Source organism: Hyperolius riggenbachi, chromosome 9, assembly GCF_040937935.1.
Source record: "Hyperolius riggenbachi isolate aHypRig1 chromosome 9, aHypRig1.pri, whole genome shotgun sequence".
In the NCBI taxonomy this organism is placed as follows: domain Eukaryota; kingdom Metazoa; phylum Chordata; class Amphibia; order Anura; family Hyperoliidae; genus Hyperolius; species Hyperolius riggenbachi.
In genome coordinates, this window is record NC_090654.1 from 135,089,712 (window position 1) to 135,117,452 (window position 27,741).

General features: G+C 42.5%; 1 protein-coding gene across 4 annotated transcripts in view; it reads left to right on the forward strand.

Moving 5' to 3' along the window:
- IGSF9 (immunoglobulin superfamily member 9) overlaps positions 1–27,741 on the forward strand; it is a 192,262-nt gene that overhangs the window by 20,884 nt on the left and 143,637 nt on the right. For 3 of the 4 annotated variants that reach the window (XM_068253553.1, XM_068253555.1, XM_068253554.1), the window contains exons 2-3: positions 6,752–7,118; positions 10,827–11,018. The exons of the other annotated variant lie outside the window; for it this stretch is intronic. In XM_068253553.1, the coding sequence (XP_068109654.1) occupies positions 7,040–7,118; positions 10,827–11,018 (271 nt within the window). In that variant the 5' untranslated portion in view covers positions 6,752–7,039. The remainder of the gene's footprint in view (positions 1–6,751; positions 7,119–10,826; positions 11,019–27,741) is intronic. 4 annotated transcript variants of the gene reach the window in all.

Here is a 27,741-nt window from a genome sequence, read left to right on the forward strand (position 1 = left end):
AGCAGGGGCCGGGGTAGAGTGTTCAAATGGAAAAAGATGTCAAAATTCCTTCTTTTAAACATTCCTTTGTCGCTCTGGGTTTTGGTTGTGTGAAAGTTGTGGATTGGATTCCTCCAAAATATTTTGCTTTATCCATTCCTCTTTGAGTGACAGAATAAAGCCGTTATGTTCTCTGCTCTTACAGTGGTGTTGCTCAAAATATTTAAGGTTGGAGTATTTTAGCCTAGCTCCAGCCAAACCTTAAATGTTTTAAGACGGAAGTATTCAAAGGGTTTTAATTGCTTTCAAAATCCACATAAGGGAGACTTTTCTTCTCTTCCTGCCCTTAAATGAAGTAAATAACTCTTACAGGGACTTGCACAGAAATTGTGTATTGTCTCTAAGGGCCCATTTCCAGCCCGAATCTGCAGCGTTTCCCCGCAGGTGAGTCAGTGGGGAAACACTGCCTATTCCTTCCATGGCCTGCCAAATCACACTGCAGTATGATTCTGGCTGGTATGCTGCAGTTTCCCGCATCATGCATCCGAATCCCTATAGCTTTGCATGGCACAGCTAAGCGATTTGGGCAGCACCACGGGTGCAATGGCCAAATCGGAAACGGCCGCAACACCTACTGAAAATAAGCCCTAGGCTTAAATAAGAATGTACTATTAAAGAGGAGCTCCAGCCTAAACAAACATACTGTCATTAAGTTACATTAACTATGTTAATTAAAATAGATAGGTAATATAATCTCTTACCCACCCTGTTTTAAAAGAACAGGCAAATGTTTGATTTCATGATGGCGGCCATCTTTTTGGTTGAAAGGAGGTGACAGGGAGCATGAGACACAGTTCCAACTGTCCTGAGCACCTCTCCCAGTTGCTAGGAAACGTGAATAACAACATAGGAAATCCCATCATGCTCTGCACAGCATCAGGGAAAAAAAGCCCGTGCTTTTTTTCTTTGATGGGTGGAGCTTAGCTAAAAATGCAGCTAAAAATGATGCTTTGGTAACAAAAACAAAGTTCTCATGCTGTGAAACTGTAAAAGAAACACCAAGCCTTTTCAGTTCTGCTGAGTAGATTTTTAGTCCGGAGGTTCACTTTAAGATTGTTTTGCTGATAGACACCTCTAAGGTGCCCATCAATAATATAATCTTAATTTTAGCAAATCCATGGAGCAAAAGTGTAAACTGAGTGAATATAGTTTCTATAGTTTAAATTGATGTATTAGCTGGTCCTTCTTATTACATGTAATGGTAGGAATGTGCAATCAAGATTGTGTCATTATTGGGTACCCATGCACACATAAATTTCTGCCTAATATGGCAAACAGATCGATTCCTCTCTGATCTGAATCAGCATTGCACTGTACAGCACTAAGGGCTGCCTCACTTTCGGGATCACCACGCACAACAGCTTTTGCGGTGCTACAGCAGGACCTGCCGCACCGCAACGCGGTCAAGGTGATAGTCCCATAGGGCTATCACTACTTTATTAAAGAGACACGCCCCAACAAAGTATCTGAATAAAAGTAAGATAGAAGTACCGGTATTAAGCATATAAAAAGTGGACCAGATAAAGTGTAGCAAAAAAACTCACAAAAGATAGAATATACGTATAAAGTTTGCCGTCCGTTAACAGATGAAGGTGCAAAGTACCAAGTTATAAGATGGACCTATTGCCGCCTAACTAGTATCGTACACTGTGCTGCTTCGTCAGTGTCCGTGATACTTGCTAGGCGGCAATGGTTGGACCATCTTTTCCCTCTGCTCTTTTCAGTTTCATTTTTCACAGACGGCAGACTATATACCTATATTCTATTTTTGCTACACTTTACCTGGCCCACTTTCATGTTTAATACTTTTATCTCACTTTGACTGATTCAGGTAGTTTGATGTGTCTCTGCACCATACATACAATTGTTGTGGATAATTAGTTTATTTCATAGAGACTGAGTTCGGTAGTGTGATTTCTTGCACCAGGTATGTTAATAATTGTTTTATTATTAAAACTTGGATTTTGTTTCATATGATTTTAAATCACTTATATGAATTAACCTATTTATTTATTAACTAACTCATCAATGATTTACCTAGCTATTTATCAATTACTGATACTCTGCCTATTTGTTCATTGTAGAGAGATATTTCTCCCACCACTGCACCCAAGCTGTTTTTTTGTTTTGTTTTTACCAGTTTTCAGTGTTTTTTATCCATTGTTGTGGCAATTCCCTTGAATAAAGTTTAGTCTATTTACAACACATTTGCATTTTTTGTACTAATGTCTGTATGTCAAGATAGATTTTTCTCTACAGTGCATATTGGTCACCAAGAATAGTCACAGTTCAGGTGACAAAGTGCTGCTGGCTTTTGGGGCCAGTTAGCAGCACTAAAGTATCATCTTCAAATCTCAGCCAGGACATTACTGGACAGGTATCTTGTCACAGCCTAAAAACATACTGGTAAATGCTGGTTACACAGTACTGTATTAGATTTTTAGTAGTTCAAATGAATGATTGATATCTCCCTGATGTCAAAAATTTACCTGGGTTACCACCTTTCACCCAGGGCATGAGGACCTAACTCTAACCCTAATGTAACTGTGAGAATAAAGGCCACCTTGAGGCATGGAAAGCATTTAGGTAGACTTACAATTGGACCTCTATATCTCACTCCATCCCTGGCTGTGGGACAATCCTTCTCTCCCACATTCTACAACTATACCAGATCCAATGGTTTTGGCTGAACATGGTATCAAAACAATAAATCATATCGCCTCTGGAGGGGGGCTCTCAACATTTGTTGAATTAAAGAGGCAGTGTGATCTTCCTAATAAGTTATTTTTAAGATACTTAAGATTAGACACACTTATTCCTCTCAGTTCAGGAAAAGACAGCTTCCGCAAGTAAGGTCGAACATGCTATTGCATGGTGTAGAAGGGCTTTTTATAATGAATTGATAAGAAGTGTTACTAAAAATTGAAGATTTATGATCCAGACCTGGACAGAGAGGAATGGTACCAAATCCTAGAGGACTTCCCCACCCTGGTAGCTTCTGCTAGGGACGACCTAATCCGGATCAAGTTCTTGCACAGAAAATACTATACACCAAAACAGAAGCACAAAATAAGTGCCCAAAACTCTGTTTGTGTAGGTGTGGGATGGGAGAGATGTAGACACGTTTTGAGATTGTAACAGAATTCACCTTGTGTGGTCTGAGGTATTGAAAGTGATTAACACATTGGTTGCCACTTCTCTTTCATTGAACTCTGGTCTAAAAATATGTTCTAGTTAGTAATGGAAGTCATTGAAAAGTCATAGCAGACTTCTGTACACATTGCCATGTTGGACACAATTTCTCTCAGTTGTTCGTCAAGTCAATCTAACAGTTGAGCTGCGTCTTATCAGTTGTTGGTCGCCTCTTATCAGTGATAACTTCTTGACAAAAGTTGTCTAACTTGTTCAAGTTGTTTGATAATTGTGCATTTTTGCTGAGCGTGTGTATGAGCCTTAATGTTGCAGAGTGTGATCTGGATCTGATAATTTGTTGGCCTGTCTGTCTGAGCAGCGCAAGATTTCCTATATGTTTATCTAATGTTGTTGAGCAGACTTGGAGAATGCTCTCTTACAACACATAAGCAAACACTGAATAAACTGCTTTGCTTCTTTGCTCGAAAGGCGATTCTTAGGTGTTGGAGAGGGCCTACCCTTCCAGCATTGGGGACATGGGCAAGAGCAATAAGGTGGGCTCTTCCTCTTTATAAACTTACATATTTAAATACAAGCAGTCCTAAAAAGTACCATAACATTTGGTGTACTTGGGAGAAAAAACTACGGAATCCCACGGGTCCCAATTTCATTGCAATAATTGATTGAACTGGGAAACCTCTGTCTATTGGTGCCCCCTGTGGAGGGGAGCGAGGGCTGTTTCTCACTGTTACTTGTTCTTTTTTTCCTGGATTTTTTTGTGTTCCACCCCCCCTTCCCCCTACATTTTTTTTCCGCAAATTTCCATGCCTAAAATAGTATGTATACAGCGGTCTGAAGGTTGAAGATTGATTTGACAAGCTGGTTGGGTTGATCCAAATCTATGAATGTACTGATTCATTCTGATGTTTATTGTCATTTGGGGCTAATGTATAACCTAGACTTAATTGTTAGAAACATACATTTATGTTGTTGATTGGCTGAGTTATTGCACTTTACATATCTTGGTTCTTGAATTATATGATCTTTTTGTTACTAAAACAATAAAATGTGCCATTAATGATTGAATGACCAGTGAAATCTCTCCCTGCTTGTCCTGGATTTTCAGGTCAGGTCAGGTCAGGTCAGTGGTAGCACCAGGGAGGTTAAGAATAGACCCTTCAGCACTTATTAGGTGGTTGTGGTGCTTTGTAGTTACTATGGAAACAAGCATCACTCCTTAAGTGCCATTAGAGGACCACTAGAAAGAGGACTTCAGTGGTTTTATCACCACTACTTCGCTTTCTAAATTTACATATTTTTGGTATCTCTTCAAATCAAGATGCTGTTTACAGCTAAGATGCTGGGTGTTTAAAGCAGTAGGATCAGCCATACTATTCCAGGGAAAAAACACACACATATATAAGTAGATAAATACTTTATCTACTTACATAACACATGTATTGTACTGTCCACGTTTTTGATTTCAGTGAATGTTATATAGTAAATGACGAGAATTCTGTTCCTGGTGGGAGGCATGTCTTTTGCCCACATTAAAAGGCTAACTCGTGATGTCATTTCTGCCCTTTACTTTTTTTCTTGTCTCCTCCAATCACTGAGTCGCCTCAGCCTTGCTTGTAAACACAAGTGAGTAGGGGATTAGGTTTCAGATGAGCAGCTGGCAGGGACATAAAGGGAAGAGGAGGAATATATTATAGATAAAAAGAACCCCCAGCATGCAATTCTTTGGCACAGACTACTAAAGAGCCAGTGCTCCTAAGGTATATGATAGCTCCAAATCATAACAGCAGAAAACGTTTTGAAAGTTTTGAATGCAGGATTAGCATCTTTATCACTTAATACACTCAGACCAGTTGCTGTTGAAATTTGATTTTTATGGTGACGATACCGCTTTAAGGAACAGTCCATTATCTTTAGTTTAAAGGTCTTCCATCATTGTATCCCAATCTGGAAAATGATTGATTACCGGTACCGGTACATCCTGATTGGACCTCAGTTTTTTTTTTTTTTGTTACTTTGCACCATAACATTTTTATCAGATTTCAATAATTGCTTTTTTCAATAAAAAATCTTTGTAAAAGTTGATTGGGCTGCCGCCACAGTTTGCTTTTTATGGCTGCATGCAGTACAAAACTATACATACAGTTTTCTGTCCAACATTACTCCAGTGGTAAAACGTGACTGCCTTTCCTTGCAACTTTCGATCAGTGATTCAATCTTAATCCGCTGTTTTAAATTTTGATTCAGTTTCTAAAATCACAATCATAAAATCAATCAGCTAATCGATTGTTATGTGTGTGGCCTGCATAATACATCCAATCCAATTTTAAAGTGGTAGACAGAACAAAGTAAATATTACAATATGGATTTTGGACTCTGAGTCAGGCATAGGTTGGCATCCCACTATGCCTTGAGACTGGAAGCTGTCATTTACTTTTATCATTGGCGTAGCTAGTGCAGTGTAGTGATGACACAATTCTCTCAGCCCATAAATAACAGCTTGCCCTGTGGCAGCATTTCTGTAATAGGTTTCCCTTTGTGGGTGTAGACCTAAGTCTCCCCCCCCCCCCCCCCCCCCCGGTGTTGTTGTACTGTACAACACCAGGGGCCATATGCAATTAATTTTTTCTTCTGAGTTTTCTCCTATGAGAACATTTTTCATCTTCAATTCAAATGAACGTTTATCACTTTTTTAGTGGAAAAAGTACCAAAAAGTAGATAGAATAGTACTGTCAAAATTATTTTGATTATTTGTTTGCTTTCTGGGGGTATAAAAGTAAATTTATATAGTTGTGAAACTATCACCTAGGTGAAAAAGTGAATTGTATATGGCCCCAGATGTTGATGTCAGTTTTTTCCACTGTGGTCCTCCTTGTTACATAGTTACATAGTTATTATGGTTGAAAAAAGACATACGTCCATCGAGTTCAACCAGTACTTGTTCACTTTATTAAAAACTAAAATAATATTTTTGAGTGGAGTTAGGCTTTAAAGTAAATCTGTCAGCAAACTCTGCTGTGAGCAAATTCTGCTGACTGCTGTATCTTTGAGGAGAGTCACATAAGCATCCTTTAAATACATGTGGTGGGGTGGGGACTTTTACCTGAGAGCAGAAGCTATAGTTATTCATTTTCAGAAATGACATGACAGCAGATTGCTCATCTAGAAATACCTGGCACGCTGGCTCTGATATATAAATAAGGTGGTATCTGTAGAATTTAGTTAGAGAAAGAAGGAAGCACATTTACTACAAGGTGAAGATACTACAAGATGTCCCTGCAAAAAATTAAAATGTTGGTAGCCTTTAGGGCAATTCGATCTTGTTTAGTCTTTTGCTGTCATCTGTCATTGCCTGGTCTCCGCACAGCAGTGGCTCAGGAATTTGAGCGTCTGCTGTTTGCTTTGCCCCCTGTACAGAGAGCAGAACAAGTGGACAGTACGTGGGAAGGTGTGGACTGTACAAATATTGACTTGGGGCTTTGAGGAAGCCTACTTCTCTCTCTCGCTCTCTCTTTCTCTTTCTCTCATCTGACAGTGTATAACACTTCATTCTCTCCAACAGGTCTGTAACGTCACAGCCAGTTGAGGAACACGAGGCCCATCGGACTGACAGAGGAACTGCCTTCCCCCACTCGCCTGCTGGATGCTACTTGACGGTAGAAAGTTCAGTTAGCACCTAAGGGGGGCTTCTGCTCCCATTTAACGGAGCCCCCTATTCCACGTCATCCTGCGTGGTAGCCAGAGGAGGGTTGAGTGACATTTCCTGGGCTCTACAGTGGTCAGAAAGGCTACTAGGTGGTCTCCTGATGCTGCTTGCAAGGACAAGTGACATTAACCCTACTGGCGTCCTATGCTCGACTGCCGGGTTAGTGCTATGCGTTGGGCGTCTTGGACAGTCTACCTTAGCCTGCTTTTCTGCTGCGTTCAAGGTAAGATTGAACTTTTCAACATAATGTTCTATGTGAATTGATCTATTTTTTTTTTCCTCGGCCAGAAGTCTATTTCAAAAGTTGGCTTCATGTGTACTAGGCCTTAGGTATCTCCCACAACCAAGAAAGGCACGTTATTGTTTCGAGACAGAGCTAGTTTCACCCACAAACCTTAATTGCCCTCTTACTTGTTCCAAAAACAGCATTACTGTAACTTGACTGATAGACATTTTTAAAGATAGTTGTTTATTGTAAATGTCAGGTGACTTCAGCAAGTGCCAGCTGTACACAATCTACACAATCTACAAAATCTCTTGCTGTGACATTGCTGGCATGCATTCAGCCATTAGCACAATAGCATTTAGACCCCTTTCTGCTTCAGGGTTTGCTTAAAATTTCCAAAATGTCCTATTAATGTCCCATAATGCAGTCACAGGCGTAACTACAAGGGAGCAGTCCCTGCAACTGCAAGGGGGCCCCAGAGCTGTACAGTTAGGATGTCCACACTTGTTTTATGACACTTGCAAGATGGGCCCCCAGGCTGTGATCGTCACCAGGGTTAGGCAAGGGAAATGGTGTGAACATTGGGGGGCCCTCTCAAAGTTTTGCTGGGGTCCCCATGATTTGTAGTTACGCCCTGAATGCAGTGCTTCGGTAATTGGCAGTTGTTTGAATGCTCTGTGACCAGGGGCGCCTCTAGGCATAGGCAGTACAGGCCATTGCCTGAAGTGCCATTGGTCCTGGGGGGCGCCATGTTGCAGAATTAAGCCCCACCCCAAATTAATCCCCTTCCAAGATTAAGCCACACCCCTGTGGCTGTTCTATTACTTGCTTCTGCTGAATCTACTTAGCATAAGTTGCAGGCAGCTGTCACCTCTGTGCCTTGTGCACCCTACTTTCCTCCTTTGTGCCTCCTTTTGTGCCCTTTGTGCCTCCTTCTGTCCCCCTGTGCCTCCCTATGTCCCCTTTGCCTTTATTTGTCCCCATGTGCTACCTCTGCCCCCCTGTTCCTCCTATAGTCCCACTCTGCCTCCTTCTGTCCTCCTGTGCCTCCTTCTGTATCCCTTTGTGCCTCCTTTTGTCTCCATGTGCCTCTTCAGTCCTCCTGTGCCTCCTTCTGTATCTCTTTGTGCCTCCTTCTGTCTCTATGTGCCTCTTCAGTCCCCATGTGCCACCTCTGTCCCCTGTGCCTCCTTCTGTCCCCGTGTGCCTCCTTTAGTCCCCCTGTGACTCCTTCTGTCCCCCTTTGTGCCTCCTTCTGACCCATTGTAGAGAGTGGCAGGCCGACCAGGCGAGCATGAGTGCAGTGCAGGGGGGACCGCAGTCACCCCCCGCCAGATGTTGTGTCCCCAGGTGGTGAACAGGCTTTCGGCGTCAAATAGACACCGCATCAGTTCACTGGCCCACAGCCCATAAGCCCACTTCTGCAGCCTTACATTACGGTATTTTCTGGTGAAACACTGCCCGCATTGCAAATTTTCTGATGAAACACTGCCGCATTATGATTATTTTCATGGAAGGGCGCCATGGGGGTGGGGGGGCGCCACAGATTTTCTCGTCTGGAGTGACAACATGGCTAGAAGCACCCCTGTCTGTGACAGTGGCAAGATATATAATACTGGATGGGTGGGAAGTAAATTTACAGGTTATAGAAAAAAACTAAATGTACATGTAACCACATGAAAGTGTGCACACAGGTGGGCAAGCTAGGAGATTGTGCAGTAATTGTGCAGGCACTGCTTGGTGGTAAATAATAGCAGCCAGTGTCTCAGCTGCCACAACAGACTGGGAACAATGGTTGTCTAAACACCATAGAAATCCAGTCACCAACCACATAGAAAATACTAGGGTTAGTGGTGACAGTTAACAGGTAGTAGAGATGCAGTGTACTTACAGTTATATTACTGTCTGTGAGAATTAGCCCTTGTTTTTTTCCCCCTAAGATAGAGAAAAAGAATAGGGAAACGTATCACACCTTGCAGAGGAATTGTGAACAATTCCACAGGTTTATTGGTGAGATGTATGTGGCTTCTACTGTGCAGTTATTCCCCATATTACATATTACAATGGGAAGTGATCGGAAGCAGTGTTTGGAGGTCAGCAAAGGGCAGGGTGGTTTCTAAGCTACTGGAAGTCAGATGTGTTCCTGTGCTCACTCACCTGTGACAGGTCTACTGCAATTATCTCCATTACCTGCTTATCAGAGACATGTGCCTTATCAGGTGTGTGCTGAACTGCTGCCCTTTTTCTCAGACCTTCTCTCTTATCACTTGTCCCAGCAAAACCAGAGGCAGCAGCCATTGTTTCTACTCCAGATTCATGATTTTTGTTTCAGCTTCTTTTCATCTTCACTGAAACCTTTGTCCCATTCCTTTTATCTTTATTTCTGTGTTTCTTGTTTGCTTTACTCCTACCCTATACGCTAAAGCTGGCCATACACTAGGCCGATTCCCCGCCGATCGACAGCAGATTCGATCACTGGGAACAAATCTGCTGTCACATCGTTCACGCAACACGCTAAATTTCGATCTATTTCGTCCGATCCCGTCGATCGCTCCTTGTGGGAAATTACCGTCGATCGCCCGCGGGTAGGGAGCGTGTCGCTAGCGGCGTTCGAGTGCCCGACGGCCGACGCAATACAGCTGCAATACATTACCTGCTCCGGCCGCCGCGACTCCCCAGGTCTCTGCTGTCTTCTTCTTCGCTCTGGTCTGGTCTCCGGATGGCTTCATTGAACTTCCTGTCCCGGCAGGAAGTTTTAACAGTAGAGGGCGCTCTACTGTTTAAACTTCCCCCAGACAGGAAGAAGTGAAGCATGCCGGACCCGGAGACCAGACCAGGGCGGAGAAGAAGACAGCGGAGACCTGGGGAGTCGCGCCGGAGATTTAAGGTAGCCATACACTGGTCGATTTGCCATCAGATTCGATGGCAAATCGACCAGTGTCGATTTCTTTCTTTCTTTCTTTCTTTCTTTCTTTCTTTCTTTCCCTTGCCCCATTTCCCTTCCCTTCTCTCCCTTTCTTTGACATTACTGCTACTACTGTACTTCTTGTCTTTGCCTTGTATATTTCCTCTTTGTACATTGCCTCTTACTATTATTCCTTATCTCTGCTTATTTCTCCTTACCATTCTTCATATCTCCTTATTTATGTCTCGGCCATTTCTTTTACCTTTTTGCTCTTTATTTTCGCTTCATTTCTTAGGCCTCTCATTTCTCTCCCCAACCCCCCCCCCCCCCCTTTTTTTTACTTTTTCTAACTTGAATTTTCCAACATTTCTTTTCTCCCTGTTATAACTACAACATTTGATAACTACTACAGTTGATTTCCTATCTCTTTTTTTGTCTTTTCCTCTTCCTTCCTTCTCTGGGTATTTGAGTCCTGCTGCTGTGCATCTAAGCAGTGGCTGGATAGTGTAATGGTTAAGGGCTCTGCCTCTGACTCAGGAGGGTTCAAATCTCGGCTCTGCCTGTTCAGTAAGCCAGCACCTATTCAGTAAGGAGTTTCTTGGTCAAGTCTCCTTAACACTGCTATTGCCTACTGAGTGCGCTCTAGTGGCTGCCTCGCAAACGCTTTGAGTCCAACAGGGGAAAGGCGCTATACAAATACTGCAATTATCTGTAAATTGCATATTAAAATTGTTCTGTGTTTTATGTGTTGTTACTTACTCATTACTCCAATTGTCCTTCACTTTGCCATCTTCCCATAGGCACCATCCGATCAGAGGCTCAGACTGTGGTAGGCCGTGTTGGAGAGAACGCGGTCCTGGGGTGCAGCCTCCTCCACCAGGACGCGGGGCGCCCTCCTCTCTATGTCATCGAGTGGGTGAGATTTGGCTACGTCCTGCCCATCTTTATCAAATTTGGCCTCTACTCTCCCCGCGTGGACCCTCAGTATCTCGGTAAGCCATAATAATGTTTCGTTATTATGTTTCTAGTTAGGCTGTGTCATTTGTTCTTTTTTATTTTGCTGCAAAATGTTGCACATTTTTGTTATTATATTGCCTTGATATGAGATACTTACATAATTTTTCACTTTGTAGTCTGCGGTTGGCCACTACCTTGTCATTCTAGTTGCCATAGGTGACATTTCTGCTTATGTATGTTTCCGGTGGCTGCAATTTGGTCACAGGGAGAAGCTGAGATATGGCTCTCCCTGCGCTGAGTAATCTAGGGAAGTATAACAATTATATTCCTCTACTGATTACCTACCGTAATTTCGCCTTTTGGACAGTGAGTGTAGAAAAATACCTCCTGAGTCGTTATAGCTGTAATTACCTTACGGTCTATGGCAGTTTCTAAATCAGGCGCTGCATGGTGCTGTGCAGGCGCCAAAGTGACCCCAGTCGCGCATCTGTACATAGTGCCGATTCAGCAAAATCTCCCGTGCAGATTGATTTCTACAGTTTTACACTTTTCAAATTTCACCAGCAGTTTCTGCCACCTGAATTCTGTCTATTTCCAAGAGTTGGTTGGTGCAGAGAGATGCTGCCTCACAGGGGGTAGATGTATTTTAATGTTGTTGTTTTTTTTTGGGGGGGGGGGCCTCGGGGGAATACAAATCACAGTACCGAGTTGTACCGAGTTGTTTCATAAGAAACATTTTGATTCAGAGTTCTTTATCAATTACATTTGACCAAACAACATAGTAAAAATGGTCATATTTGCATGCTAATATCCTATGCCTTTATTAGCATGACAGTACAGTGCATTAGATGTAAACGAAATGTATGTATTTAAAATCTGGTGCTTACTTTATGACTAGTCTCTTGATTGTGTGGTCACCCATTGTGTGCCTTCTAAGATTTTTTTTCATCCCTGTTTTAACGTTTTGAATTTTGGCTGAAGATAATTTTTTCCAGCACAAATATGTAAAGTGATCACATGGTAGTTCTCTGCAGGCTCCTATATTATTGATGGCAAGTTTTCTTTATAGATGTATGAATTGTGGCAGAGGCAAACAAATGCACAAGGCGGGGATCTAGAGGAAAGGTTTTTATATAACACTAGCTGATGACCCGGCATTCCCCGGGTATGTATTTGGTTGTTATCGGCTACGCAATGACCAGTGTAAGAATGGCAGCAATTTAAATATTTCTTTTTGAAAATCAATAGGTGAATTTTGATTCACTGCTGTAGGCTCCACCCACTTTCCTAAATATTAACCAGTCACCCAGTGACCAACAGTGCGAAGTTTGAGAACCCTGCGATTAACAATGTAAGAATGGCTGCTGTTTACATTTCCCAGTGAAAATTTGTTTTGGGCTCTGCCCACTTTTTGTAACCATGACTCAATGACCAAGTTTGTGAACTGCATCAGTCATGTGAGAATAGAGCAGTTTATCAAGCAAAGAAATCTAATTGGCTGTTTGTCACTCTGCCCTTTTAGTAAATTTTAATGCCAGCCACCAATGACCAACTGTACCAGGTTTGAGACCTTAACTGAGAGGAATATGGATGTTTCCTTTTAAACAATATCAGTGTGTGGCAGTCCTGCTGATCTCTTTGGCTGCAGTAGTGTCTGAATCACACACCTGAAACAAGCATGTATCTAATCCAGTCTGACTTCAGTCAAAGCACCTTATCTGCATGCTTGTTGAGGGGCTGTGGCTAAAAGTATTAGAGACACAGGATCAGCAGGAGAGTCAGGCAACTGGTATTATTTTAAAAGGGAAAATCTATATCCTTCTCAGTTTAGGTTTTCTTTAACAGTGTAAAAATGGCAGCAAGGTAAATATTCCCCTTGAAAATCAATAAGTGAACTCTGATTGGCTGTTGTAGGCTTCACCCACTTTCCTGAATATTTATCCTAGTCACCCAGTGACCAACTGTGGCAAGTTTGAGACCCCTGCGATTAATGGCTGCAGTTTACATTTTCCCGTTTAAAATAAATGGCTGAAATTTGATTGGCTGTTTTATGCTCCACCTACTTTCCCGGAATTTTTAATATGCCAAGTTTGGGGATTGTGGCTTTATTACTGTGAGGATGGCAGCCTTTTACCCTTTTCCCATTGATGTGAATGGGTGAAATCTGATTAGCTGTTTGTGGTTGCGCCATCTGTGCAGGGGGCATGCAAAACCCCTAGAACATATAATTCCAGGTAGTAAGCGATCTGTATATCAAGTTGAAATCAGCCAAGGCAAGATGGTGGCACACACACACGCGCGCACACGCGCACACCCACACACGCACACGCACACACGCACACACACACACACATCCAATTTTATATATATAGAAGAACGAGTGTCCTTTTACACTTGGTGCAATGCGATTTGTACATGGCAAAATGGCTGCCCCACCACAGCGCAGCACACTGTTAAAGAGAACCCCAGACGAAGAGCATAACAGATTTATACATACCTGGGGCTTCCTCCAGCCCCATCAGCCTGGATCGCTCCCACTCCGCCTTTCTCCGCTGCTTCCTTCCGCCGGTACCGGGTCCCCGTCATTTTGGCCAGTCGACGCAAGCTCAGTGCGCTCCCTCCGTGCTGCGCAGGCGCATGCGTAAAGAGCCGGAGGGAGCCCCTGCGCATGCGGATAAATGGTTGCGTACCGAGACCCGATACCGGCAATAGAAGCAGCGGAGGACAGCGACGTGGGAGCAATCCATGTGGATGGGGCTGGAGGAAGCCCCAGGTATGTATGAAATCTTTTTTCATTTTTTAGCTAGTCTTCGTCTCTGGTTCCCTTTGAACACATTTTAGTATATGTGCATTGACATGGAAACTGGGGGCAACCTGCCTTCAAAAAGTCTCACCTATTAGTCATGTTTATACTGCTGGACAGGAAGCATTTCATCTGAAAATCTGCACCTGCGCATGCTCACTGTACGGCAAACACTCCAAAAATTCATAATTTGTACGTTACAATTGACTTTCATTACTTCTGGTGTCGTGATAACACAGTGCAGCTTCTGCTTCAGCAAGAGCACTTCTGGCGCATAGCAAGAAGTGTAAAAGGGGCCTCCCACATACAATAATGACATATTAAACATAACACAAAATGCTTAGGTATCCATTTCTCTTGCTAGAGATTACTAATTTGCAACTTTTCAGAGAAAAAATGATGGCTTCATCCATGCTCATAGGCTATGAGCGTCATAGGAGAGAACAGAAAGTCATGTAAGGGATATGTTTGCTGGCCAAAGAGGAGAGGGCAAAATGTTATAAAGCTACAATTTTCTTATGTGTGGATTTCAGCAAAGGGTCTCAGTGTGTGATACACAAGGGCATCAGACAGAGCATAGACAGTACTGTCTGACTAGTACATCGAGCTTCTTTTCACTCTGCATTGGTTGCATTTCAGAATAATTCTGCTTGCTAACTTGCAACCCATACAATTCTATGGAATTGTTCTGCATTGTAAAGGATCGGGTTATTCCAACTGGCTGCATGCAGGCTTTGAATCTATCTCCAGCCTCCATTGAAGTTCAAACACATTATACCGCATGTATTATGGAACATGCACAGTGTGCACAACCTTATGCTATGTGCACCACTTTGTTCTGTAAAGAATGCTGGTGCCATGCATTTCTGTAACGCACACGGCCACCTGCAAACCTTACCTGTGCCTTTTCATTTCCTCCGTGCATGTTAGGAGAACATTTCAGGAATCTTAAAGTAAATCTGAAGATTATTAAAAAAAAAAAAAAAGTCAGATACGCACCTATGTAAAGAGAAGGCTCTGGATCATATTGAGCCTTTCCTGTCCCCCTCTCGTTGTTCCTGTTCCCCCGCTGGGCATCTCCATACATGCGTACATAGCTGATCGATGTCAGAGCTTTACATCGATCTGATAACTCGATTGAATAGGATCTGGCATAGAAATGAAGTGCACCAGAATAAATCTATACAAAGCATATGTGAAAAGGCGCTGCAGTAATTTGGGCCCTGGGAGAAGCTGATAGTAGAATATCGGTGAAATTACAGATATTCCATTATTGGGCACTGGCTAATAGTGATAGTATAATATTAGTAATTTTTTTACTGTTGTTTAACCTAACTCTCTTCTAACAGTAACCAATCCCTCCTCTGATATCAGTGCCGCCTTCCGCCACAAAACACTCCCTCTGCCGATATCTGCGCCACCATAACCGCAATTTATTGTGCGCTTCTGGCATGATGTACCCCCTGTGCACTGCTCTAGCTGCAATTAATATTGCAGTCCCATTTTATTGAACTGCCAGCCCCACAATTACCTGCTTCGCTCTGCAAGGGACCAAATCAGTAATAGATGTGTGGTTGATCTGGCATATGAATACTATGAGAACACTTCCCTTTTATGGTGTACATTTGAAATTGCCGCAACCCAATTTAGGAGCAGGGTGAAGCTGAAAGACGGCTCACCCCGCTGCAGGCGATCTCCTGGGTGGCTTTAATGCTATACGTAATTCAGGCTCAGGCTATTGCCGGCGGACTAATTAGTGCCACTATAGCCATATTTCTCGGGCCCATATTTTTACAGCCTATGGCATCACCCAAAGCTCTGCACCAAAATTATCTGATTCTCTTTTATGATGCCAACATATACCATAGTGCAGAAGGTGCACCTGCTGGCTGCAATTGCTAGGCAGGATCACCAAATTAGTTACTACCCATTGATTTTTTTTTTCTAAATCTGTTCCTGAGTATCATTAAATTTGAATTTAATCACAAATGTTTCACAGGTGCTGGAATAGAATTACTGGTACTTTAATTCTGCTGTCAGCATCGTGGCCTGTCTGTAGTAAGAGCAGTTCTGAGAATTGTGAACAGTATGGGCCAGGTAGAGACTGATCCCTATCTGTCACCGGAGCCCCTGGATAGGATTACAGGGAGAGACACAAGCCTCTTGTTAGAGACCTGTTGTGTGGTGCAGGCCAGCTGGGGAGGGGTAGAGTTCAGTTTGGGGAATGAGGAAGTGGACGCTTCAATGACTTTATATTACACACACATGAGGGACCCTGCCATAAGCCATGCAACGGGTCAATGACTGCAAATGAGTGACGCAGGGTGTGTTACTGAGTGACAAACATCTCTAAAAGCTTTGTGATCCTGTTGTATCTGAATTCCAGACAAGTAGACTGTAAATAGTTTGAAGCTCTTTAATAACATTAAAATGATGAACTAAAGCAAGCTGTAAAATAATTACCTTCCCACAAAGCGTTTATATACCGTACTATTGTTTCTATCATCATTTCAAAAAAAAAAGAAAGGCTTTAGCTCGTACTTAAAGTAAGGATTATGTTCAAGCCTGACTAGCCTTAAGAGTGGAAACACAACTTTGTCTTAATCTATATTTTTATGAATCCTTTGCTTATTTTGTTTATTCATTACAACTATTCAATCTTTATGTACATTACCCTTACACACACTTGATGATCTTTTTTTGATATTTTGATCTAAATGTTTTCAAACTTGTTAATGCGTTTTCAAACAAAAGATTTTTTAAAATTAAAGTAAGGATTAAGGGGGTTTAAGAAAAGGAAGGTGGGCACTGGGTGATGCAGCCAGCATAGTAATGTCAGCTGCAGATGTCACAGGCCTGGTACACAGTGATCAGAGACCTGTGGGTAATCTTGCAGGAGATTGGTTGGTCCAGTTTATTCCCTGAAAAGTAATTGATCGGACGAGAATGCCAGACCAACATACACACGTCTTTTATCGGCTGATCTTTTATGCCCCTCAGGTCTCCTCATATTCAAGTTAATGGTTCATTGCAAAAACACAGCTTATAGACAGTTTTATGCCTGCATGGCTGATGGCACAGGCATGGTTTAATGGAAGAAATAGTGTATCCAAATGTACATGCACATCCACTTTTACAGTCATAGTTCCCAAATGTCCCTTTTTTGGAGGGTCAGTCCCTCTTTGGGCGCCAAATCCCTCTGTCCCACTTTCTTCTTCAATTGTCCCTCTTTCAGGACTGATGCACAGATCTATCTAAATACAGTAGCAAGAAAAGGTGTGAACCCTTTTGAATGATATGGATTTTTTCACAAATCAATCATAAAATGTGATCTGATCTTCCTCTAAGTCACAACAATAGACAATCACAGTCTGCACAGTCTAAACTAATACCACATAAATAATTAAATGTTTCCATGTTTTTATTGAGCACACTATGTAAACACTCAACAGTGCTGATGGAAAAGGTATGTGATCCCTTGGATTTAAGAACTGGTTGAACCTCCTTTGGCAGCACTAACTTCAACCTAACGTTTCCTTTAGTTGCAGATCAGAGGAGCACAACGGTCTGGAGTAATTCTTGACCATTCCTCTTTACAAAACAGTTTCAGTTCAGCAATATTCTTGGGATGTCTGGGGTAAATCGCTTTCTTGAGGTCATGCCACGGCTTCTCAATCGGGTTGTGCTCCGGACTCTGACTGGGCCCCTCCAGAAGGCGTATTTTCTACTGTTAAAGCCATTCTGTATTTGATTTACTTCTATGCTTTGGGTCATTGTCCTTTTGCAACACCCATCTTCTGCTGAGATTCAGCTGTTGGTGTTGGTGTGCTGTGCCTCTTTTTCTCCACACAATTTGGCCTCAATTCACTAAGATCATGCTGGTTATAATAAGGCAAGAGAAAACTTACCACCACACATAGTTCTTGCCTTATTAAGGTGTAAAGATAAGTTTTCACAGTAAGACAGTAAGAATCGTATCACTTCAGTCCTTAAAGAGGAACTGTCGCAAAAATCTTAACATTTAAAACACATTCAAATAAGAAGTACATTTCTTCCTGAGTAAAATGAGCCATAAATTACTTTTCTCCTATGTTGCTGTCACTTAGAGTAAGTAGTAGAAATCTGACATTACCGACAGATTTTGGACTAGCCCATCTTCTCTTAGGGGGGTTCTTAGGGTTTTATTTATTTTTAAAAGCACTTAGTGAATGGCAGTTGCTCCGTCCAACTGCCAAAATAGTGTGCAGCAAGCAGGGAGGCTGGCCACCTTCTTTGTAGTAATCATTTTCAGGGAATGTCTTTATAAACAATAAAGGCCATGTTGAGAATCCCCCATGAAGAGCTAGACTAGCCCAAAACCTGTCGGTAATGTCAGATTTCTACTACTTACTGTAAGTGACAGCAACGTAGGAGAATGATAATTTATGGCTCTTTTTACTGTGGGAGAAATGTATTTTCTTATTTGTATGTGTTTTAAATTTTAAGATGTTTGCGACAGTTCCTCTTTAAGTTACTACCTATGTAGTTATTTTCACATGCAGTTAATTAACAGCCTGTCTTTATCTATAGAATTCTGTAGTTATTTAAAGGATTGAAATGTTAACTTTAGAGATCTTTCCTTAAATTAAAGACAGAAGAGTTTACTTTAGGTTTGCCTGAGGTAAAATGTTTCCTGAATACTACATGCCTTATCACCATGGTGATAACTCTAGACGCGTTATTAAAGAGACTCTGAAGTCTCCGAAAATTCAGCTTTTTATTGCAAAAAGCTGTTCAACATTATTGCCTGAACTAAAACGCTGCATCCCCGTGGCTGAAATATAACTAAATCCCCCCCAAACTCCCCAGGGCACACTGCGGGGAGCGATTCCGTGAGAGGCAGAGCTTTCAGCTGCAGCTCTGCCTCTACACGCATCTATCAGCGTGTATCTCCGTCTCCGCCCGCCCCTCTCAGTCTTCCTTTACTGAGAGGGGCGGGGGAGAGACGGAGATACGCGCTGATAGATGCGCCTGGAGGCAGAGCTGCAGCTGAAAGCTCTGCCTCCCATGGAAGCGCATGGGCAGCGAAATCCACGACCAAGAAAGTTTTGGATTTTGCGAGGGGAGTTTGGGGGGATTTAGTTAGATTTCAGCCGCAGGGATGCAGCGTTTTAGTTAGGGCAATAAGGTTAAACAGTTTTTTGCAATAAAAAACTGTATTTTCGTAGACTTCAGTGTTTCTTCAAAGACAGGAGATGAGCTTAGTGAATTGAGGCTATAGTGTTGTGTGTTTCTTCCAAACAACTCAACTTTGCTTTAATCTGTCCATAGAATATTTTGCCAGTACTGCTGTGGAACATTCAGGTGCTCTTTTGAAAACTTTAAACATGCAGCAATGTTTTTTTTTTTTTTTTTACAGCAGTGGCTTCCTCTGTGGTATCCTCCCATCAACTCTGTTTTTGTTCAGTGTTTTACGTATTGTAGATTCGCTAACATAGATGTTAGTATATGCCAGAGACTTTTGTAAGTCTTTAGCTGACACTCTAGGATTTGTCTTCACATCATTGAGCATTCTGCGCTGTGCTCTTGCAGTCATTACAGGACGGCCACTCATAGGAAGAGTAGCAGCAGTGCCAAACTTCCTCCATTTATAGACAATTTGTCTAACCGTGGACTGATGAACTGCAGGCTTTTGAAGATCCTTTTATAACCGTTTCCATCTTTATGCAAGTCAACAATTCTTAATCGTAGGTCTTCTGAAAGCTCTTTTGTGCGAGGCATCATTCACATCAGACAATGCTTCTTGGGAAAAGCAAACCCCAAACTGGTGTGTGTGTGTGTGTGTTTTTTTAAAGGGCAGCTGTAAGCAACACCTCCAGTCTCATCTCATTGATTGGACTCCAGCTAGCTGACACCTCACTCCAATTTTAATTTCAGGTACCTAGCGGACATCCATGAGGAGATGGCTGATAGGCAGGAGGAGACCTTGTCCATGGTAGTGGAGGATAGCAACAAACACAATTGCTAACTTCCAGCTAGAGCAATCTCCTGCCTTTATCTGGTCAGCAGACGCCAGTCAGTCAATCAGGTGTACTGTTATACTGCAGGAGATTACTCTAGCTGGAAGTTAGCAATGGTGTTTGTTGCAGTTGGCATTCAGTTTAGAGGTGGTGGGGGTGAGTTCCCTGGAGGTGAGAGGTCCAGGGCTTGCCCACACTTCTCTCTAGGTATCGCATGGTGGTTTGGGGGCCCCAGCTAGTGAGAGAGGCCTGGGGCCCCCGGCTGTCGTGCGAACCAGTGTTTGTAGTGGTGGATAGGTAAGGCGTGTGGAGGTAGATCTGGGTGTCATCTGCATACAGGTAATAGTTAAAACCCATGGAGGAGATAACCTTGCCAATGGAGGATGTGTATAGGGAGAACAGTAGGGGTCCTAGGACCGAGCTTTGGGGGACTCCTACCGAGAGGTGGTTGGGGGTGGATGAGGACTCATTGAAGGAGTGGTTGGAGAGGTAGGATGAGAGCCAGGCCAGGGTGAGATCTTGAATGCCCATGGACTGGATGGACTGGAGGAGTAGGGGATGGTCCACTGTGTCAAATGCTGCTGAAAGGTCAAGGAGGAGGAGAATGAAGTATTTGCCTTCAGCTTTAGCTAAGGCGAGGTCATTGACCACTTTGGTGAGAGCTGTTTCGGTTGAGCCTTGAATGCATTGGTGCATCCATAACAACGTGTGTAAAGCACGGGTACAGCCTAACTTTACAGTCGTTTATCCTATAATACATCCAAAATGACTCTCATACAACCAAATAAGAGAACCGTTTTCTCACCTGTTCACCAAGGAGGTCCTAGTTTACCAGAAAGTTATTTGTAGGTTACAGGAGACTAACCTTCTATGGCAATAGCAGGCCAGCTGCGTATGCAATAAAAATGTCCCTTCCCTCTTTGTCACAATCCTTTTAAATATCATTGTACATTGTGATACTTTTGAACATTTTCATTGGTGACAGTGAAGTAACAGTTGATAACACATGCAGGTGTTATTTCAAACTTATCGGTTCTCACAGGGCTTTGATGGATTTGCTGGGGGTTTAAGGGTAAAGCCATTGACATTCACTGTGAGTTCTTAAAATGCCCTGTGGTTTGCCCAGGCCCTGCTCAGGGGTTAGAGGGTGTCAAAGTAGATTAATCACGCTTAATAACAGATGGAGGATGAGAGTGGGGGGGGACCTATGACACAGCCCAGGCGAGGGGGCTATGGACAGATAAGCAGAGAAACAAAATAGGTCAAAGACGCCACAGCAAGGGGCATTGTCTGGCAACAATCAGAAATGTTGTTTTGTGCAGGTAACTTGACACCTATAGCTTTATTGCCTGTTATCCCTTCTTTTTTATCTGAAGTGTAACTCCAATCAAATAAATGGAACAGCATTGCTTTCAATGTGGCCATTCCAAAATAAAATTGCATAACAGTGTTTCACATTTTAATACAATTCTGCAGTTGTCATTCCTAAATGATTATACGTTTCTTGTGTTTTTTTATTTTTTTTATTAAATCTTAAAGTATTGCTAAGCAAACTAAAACAAAAAATAAGCAGTGAGAATTTGACATAACTGACAGGCTGTGGACTAGTCCATCTTCTTGTGGGGAATTCTCATGGTTTTCTTTGTTTTCAAAAATATTGCCTGAACGGCAGTTACTCAGTCTAATTACCAAAATAGTGTGCAAGTAAGTAGGAAGGCTGGCTGGTATCTTACTATCCTGGCAGTTAAAGGACCTATACACTGTGTCGATTTCCCGACGATGTTCAGCAGATTTGATCACTGTGATCGAATCTGCTGTGAAATCGATAACGCAAGCGCTGACCGATGGACCGATTTCCATCCAAAAACAATCGATTCTGTCAATTTGTCTAGGTGGAAAATTTTTCTCGATTGCCGGTGGGTCGGGAGCTTGTCACTAGCGTCGTTCAATTAGGTGACGACCGACGCAGCAATACATCACCTGTTCCGCCGTTGTGAGTCCCCGTGTCCATGCTGTCCCTTTCTCCAGCTGGCCTTCTTCTTCCTCTTCTCTTCACTTCCTGTCCCATCCCATCCTGTGACCAACGGAAGTTCAAACATTAGAGGGCGCTCTACTTTTTGAACTTCCCCTTCTGACAGGACAGGAAGTGAAGAGAAGATGGAGAAGAAGGCACGTCAGAGAAATGGAGAACACGGATTTTGGGAATAGTGCCGGCGGAACAGGTAATGTATTGCTGCCGCCAGCAGGAGACCATATGGTGAGCAGGTGGCAGCGGCAGCTCCACAGGTTGTGAATCGATTTAATGCTGAAATTCGACTCAAAATCTGTATGCAGTGTATGGGCAGCCATTAGTTCCCTCTCTGACCGAATCTGATCATCTGAATCTTGCTAAAAATTAGATCTTAATTACTCAGAGATTGGTTCATGTTGGTCTGCAGTTTTGCGAAGGGATACGTTATTCATTCCATTGAATCTATGTTGTATTCGCAGTAATTGATTCATTGCTTTTAGGAACAGTAGTAAGGTGTGCTATTGGCAGCTGATCATATTGGTCTTTTTTTTTGTAACCGCTGTGATTGTTTTAGTCGCAACAGGTACTTGAGATGGAATTTTCCCCGTGCCTGTGCTAGTGCTTCACAGCCCGACTACCTCACATTGACATTTTCAAAGGGTTAATACTGACCAATAAGAACGTATTTTATGGTGATAATCAAGTGTTTGACATACTGTAAGGAGGGTGGTTTTGAATCACAGCAACAAGCCTGTTATCCCTACATTGTAGGGTCCTTTTAATGTTTTCCTAAATTTATAGGGTAGTGAATTGTTGTAATTTTGTATAATCAGCAATTAAAATAAACTTTTTTCTAATAAAATATTGCAGTTGCGCAGCTCATACTGGTTAGTCTCATTGTTTGTGTTTAGTTTCTATGTATTTTTACCAGTGCGCGCACCTGCAAGGCTGACTATTTACAGTAAATTATCACTATCTAAAGTTTTTAAAAAAAAAAAAAAGATAAAGTTTTTTGGCAGTACAAAATATACCTGGTCTCCCAGAATGCTTTAAGGGGGAGGGAGAATTCCATCTAATAAACAGCCTAGGCTAAGCCTTAGTAGGTGGGTGGGGCTACATAGCAATATACAGCAATATATAGCTATAGAAAGTGTTTCTGATGCCGAACCTAGGCTATTTAACGTAAAAGTAGGTATCCTGAATAATTTACTGCATTTTACTTTATGTTATTATGTATCCTCTCTGTAAAAAAAAATAAGCCATCGTAAAGACAAAAAAACCCAACCTACAAAGAAATCAGAAATCAAAAAACACATTTAAGATAATGCAACCTTTGTTCCCTGTTTATGTTGGCGTAATCAGTGTAGAATTTGGCTGCCTCGATTCATCCTATTTTACCCCTCCATTGTTTCTTGCGATGCTCAAATTGGCCCCACAGACAGTGAACGTTGTCTAGGATCAGGCCCATGTGAGCTGGGGATGGGGTCAAATAACTGTGTAAACCTGTCACAAGAGACAAGTGATGCCCTCATTCTTCTAGGAAGAGGGGCATTGTCTTCTTCCCTAATAAAAGGCTTTTTCTTTTTTAAAACCATGGGAGGAGCACCAACGGTCACTTCATAACTGGTTCCTTCCTTCAGGCTTTGGGGTGTGGAACATCACCATCGCATGGGAGAAATATCTGAACTTTGTTTTCTTTCCTGTCTCTAGGATAATCCGGGCATTATTTTGCGCTTGAACAGGCACAGTGTATTGGCAAACATAAAGAGGGCCTGGTTGTAACCTCCTCTAATTTGCATACGTTTAACGGAATTTCTACCTTGTGAATTTTTTTCTGTTCGTTGCTTTCTTAGCTGCCTCCAGTATACTCTGTTATCTGCCTGTCTTCTTTCTGTAAATCTTTTTGACATAAAGTGCATATTTGTTTATTTCTGGCTTCTGGAACACAGGTTAAGTTCTGTGCTAGTTTCCACAGTCACCTATTTATCATATCCCAGGACCACACTGGAGCAAACATGGGTGGCTGGAAAACACTGAAGAAAAAAAAAGCACAATCAAATAAGCAATTCTTCAGCAAAAAAAAAAAAAAAAAAAAAAAAAAAAAAAAAAAAAAAAAAAAATGGCAAGGAAGGGTTATCACCTTTAAGTGACATTCTTTAACTATAGGATTGATAAGTATAGTGTGACCTAATTTACAAAGCTACTGTGGGCTGCCTGAACACTACAAATGCAGCGCAGGAGACTTGGGCGCAGCCGGCTCCACCATAGACCGTAATAGGAATTATGGCTATAGTGACGCACAGTCAGTAACTTCGGCGCCATCAGAAGACAGAGCTAATGTTACTTTGAAAACACTGTCATTTGGCCTCCAGCAATTACATAACTCCCCACTATCCACTTGGACCTAGAGGGGGGAATAGTATATAATGCTGCCGGGAACTTGTACAGCAGCAGGTTAAAGCCATATACCGGCTGTATCCTTTGCCCAAGTCTCCCGGCGGTGAATTCTCTCGGACACGGGCTGCCTACAAGCCCTGTGTGGATTTAGCTTAACAATAATTTCCAAGCCGTCCACTATATGTATTTGTGTCCGTCTGTCCTGACCCGCTGTAACTGGCTGTCCTGATCGGCCTCGGTGCTGACTGGATGGCATGCAGCGGGATGGCGCTCACAACGCCAGAGAGACAGGAAGTGCACTCCTGCCCTGTGCAGCATAGAGAGAGCCACCAGTTAAAATAATCTTCTACTTGATAAAAAATTAAAATATTCCTGGGATGCTTCAAACCTTCGCAGCTTTTATCTGGACCATTCAGAACTATTGCAGCCCTCATTGCGTATAGCTATTGGAAAGTTGGGACGTTAACTGGCTAATCCTTAAAACTGGCCTAACAACTAAGCCTTGTTCACATTATATGCATTAGGTTATGCATACAATGTCAGTTACAAAGCGCACAAAGTTATAAAAATCCAATCTTTACACAATTATTACTTATTATTAAATCACCGTATAAAGCAGCAACCTATTTCAAGTCGCTGTACAGAATGTGTGTGTTATCCAGAAATGCAATGTAGACAGAGCATTGGGATGATGTAATTTTTTTTTTTTAGCTATGCTGATGACCACATATAAAAGGGGCACAGGGGCCATACTTGTTGAGAAGGGGGGCATGTGTCACCACAGATGGGAAGGCATGTATACTTGCTGTAATGGGGAGGAGGGCATACTAGACAAAACTTATGTAGAGAAAATGATGGCTGCCCTTGTTATGTGGAAACAATGATTGTTTCATGTGTTATTTCAGTTTGAGAATTTCTGCTGGGAGGGGCTGGAGGGTGCTAATTATTGCTGCATTTGTTATTTAAGGGAGATGCTGTTTTAGGGCTGGAACCCACAGGAGCGCTTTTGGCAGCGTTTTGGCAGCACTGCGATACGCTAGCAGTTTGCCAAAACGCTGGGCTAATGTTAATGGATGGGGCAACTTCCACAGGAGCGTTTGCGTTTCTCAGAAACGCAAACGCAGGACATGCAGCATTTTGGGAGCGTTAGCGCTTCAATGTAAAGTATTGAACCGCTAGCGGAAACGCTCAGCAAAACCTAAACTGAGCGGTTTTGCTAGCGTTTTGCGGTTCAGCACACTGTAACAAAATGAAAAATAATTCACAGGACCAATCAGGATAAAAACGCAAAACGCAAAACGCTAGGCACCCGCTGGGGAAAAAAATACAATGTTGCAAAACACGACCAAAAACGCGCATGAATCCGCTTGCAAACCGCTCAGACAAAACGCTAGCGGTTGCGTTTTGCGGTTTTCAGTGGGTTCCAGGCCTTAGGGTTGATAATTGTTGCATTTTGTATTTGGGGGTTAATGCTGCAAGTAATAATGCATTCAATATTTGATGGGAAGACTTATTGATCACGGTGAAATGAGCTGTAGATATGATTTTACAAAGGGGTGTTAGACTATGTTCGAAAAATTAGACTATGATTATGGTAGGGATTAGATTGTGAGCTCTCTTTTAGGGATAGTTAGTGATCTGAGTTGTTTGATGTACTCTGTGGACAAAGTGGGTAATTTGAGCTTCTCTGTGTGCCTGATACTTTGAGCCCCACGTACAGTGCCATGTTAAATGCGGCTTATATAATTTGGATGCCTCAGGATGTAGCTGAACACCGGACTGTGAGAAACAGCTGCAGAGGGATGACAGAATATGATAAATAGCTGCGGAGTGATGGTGAAATACAATAACTAGCTGCATAGGGATGGCGCAGATAGTGTCAAGACTAGAAGTAGTGACAGGGATAAGCGATATGTTGCACATTGGCACTAGTGTTAGGCTGGGGGGAGAGGAGGGCTAGTATGAGAGGAAGGTTAGTTAAAGCAATAGTAGAATTTTGGTAAAAATTACTGATATTCTACTATTGGCAATAGCCAACACCCAATAGAATATCGATAATATTACCAGTGTCCAATTAGCGGCTTCACCAGGCCCAAATTACCAGGCGCCTAGTTCAGCATATGTCTCTGTGAAGCCCTGTGGTACATTTCAGTACTATATAAATGCATACTAATAATTAGAATGATCAAGTGTGACAGTCCTTTAATTTTTAAATGAACAACCAAAATGAAAGTGCTGGGAAATGTGCACAGGCTGGTAATTTTTAAATCCTCCCCATTAAGTTTACAGCGCTGGGGACAAAGAGTCTGAGGTCGGAGACGGTAACTTGAAGAGTCCCTTCCCCCTTCTGTCTCACAGCAGATGTATTGTAGTGTAACCATATATTGTGTGTCATGTTCAGCTCCTTCTATCTGTCTGCTGTGGGTGTGCCTGCATGCTTATAATGCACTGTTACCTGATCCTCTATAGTGGAGGTTTGTACCTTTTCCTAAAGAGTGACTTGTGTCATCCATTATCCTTTTGAAGCTGTTCTATAGACAGAAACTGTAGTGAAAATAACGTAATTAGTAAAATTGCTCATTTGTTACGACATTCATTTATAAATTATTTAGTCATTGTTTTCTCATTGTAAAATGTTTCCTTTCCCCGTTTACATTCTGAAATGTATCACAGGTGGCAAATTAAGTTCTGTCAGGTGCAGCTCTGTGGAATGTATGTTCACTGATAGTTCCAAAGCCAGTACAAAATATACCTGGTTTCTCAGAATGCTCTAGAACAGGGGTCTCAAACTCGCGGCCCGCGGGCCATTTGCGGCCCTCGATACAATATTTTGTGGCCCTCGCCGGCAAAAGCTTCCTTATAGTTCGCTTCAGTGCTCCCAAGTATTCCACCGCATCCCCGCCACTAAACGAGGGCTGCAAAGCCCCCAAATCGCCGGGGGCAATCTGCCGGCATTTCCTGGAAGGGGCAGAGCTTTCAGCTTCAGCTCTGCTCCTCCTGACGTCAATCGCCGCACGGATCGCTGCCTCTCCCCGCCCCTCTCTGAGAAGGAAGAGTGAGGGGGCAGGCAGCGGCGGCGATGCGTCGCGATTGTGAAATTCCTTATGCGGCCCAGCCTCATCCTGACTTTGCCTCCTGCGGCCCCCCAGGTAAATTGAGTTTGAGAGCCCTGCTCTAGAAGAAGAATTCTGCATTGCAAAACAGCCTGAGCATCACCGTGAGGGTGGGGTTACATCGCAATATACAACAATATATAGATACAGGAAATGGTTCTGATGCTGAAATCAGGATAATTAACATAACAATGGTTATCTAGAATTATTTTTTGCATTGTACTATATGTCACTATGGTGCAATTTAAGTCATTTGTAAATAAAAAAATAAATCAGTAAAAGTGATAATACCAATGTGAAATTCACATTCATCTGGCATGAATACTTTGATCTTTCTTCTGCAATGCCATACACAACTCTGAGATTAGGAAAACGAGCAGCAACGTAGTTTTGCCTCTCTGACCATAAGCAAGATAGATCGATGACTCATCCCTG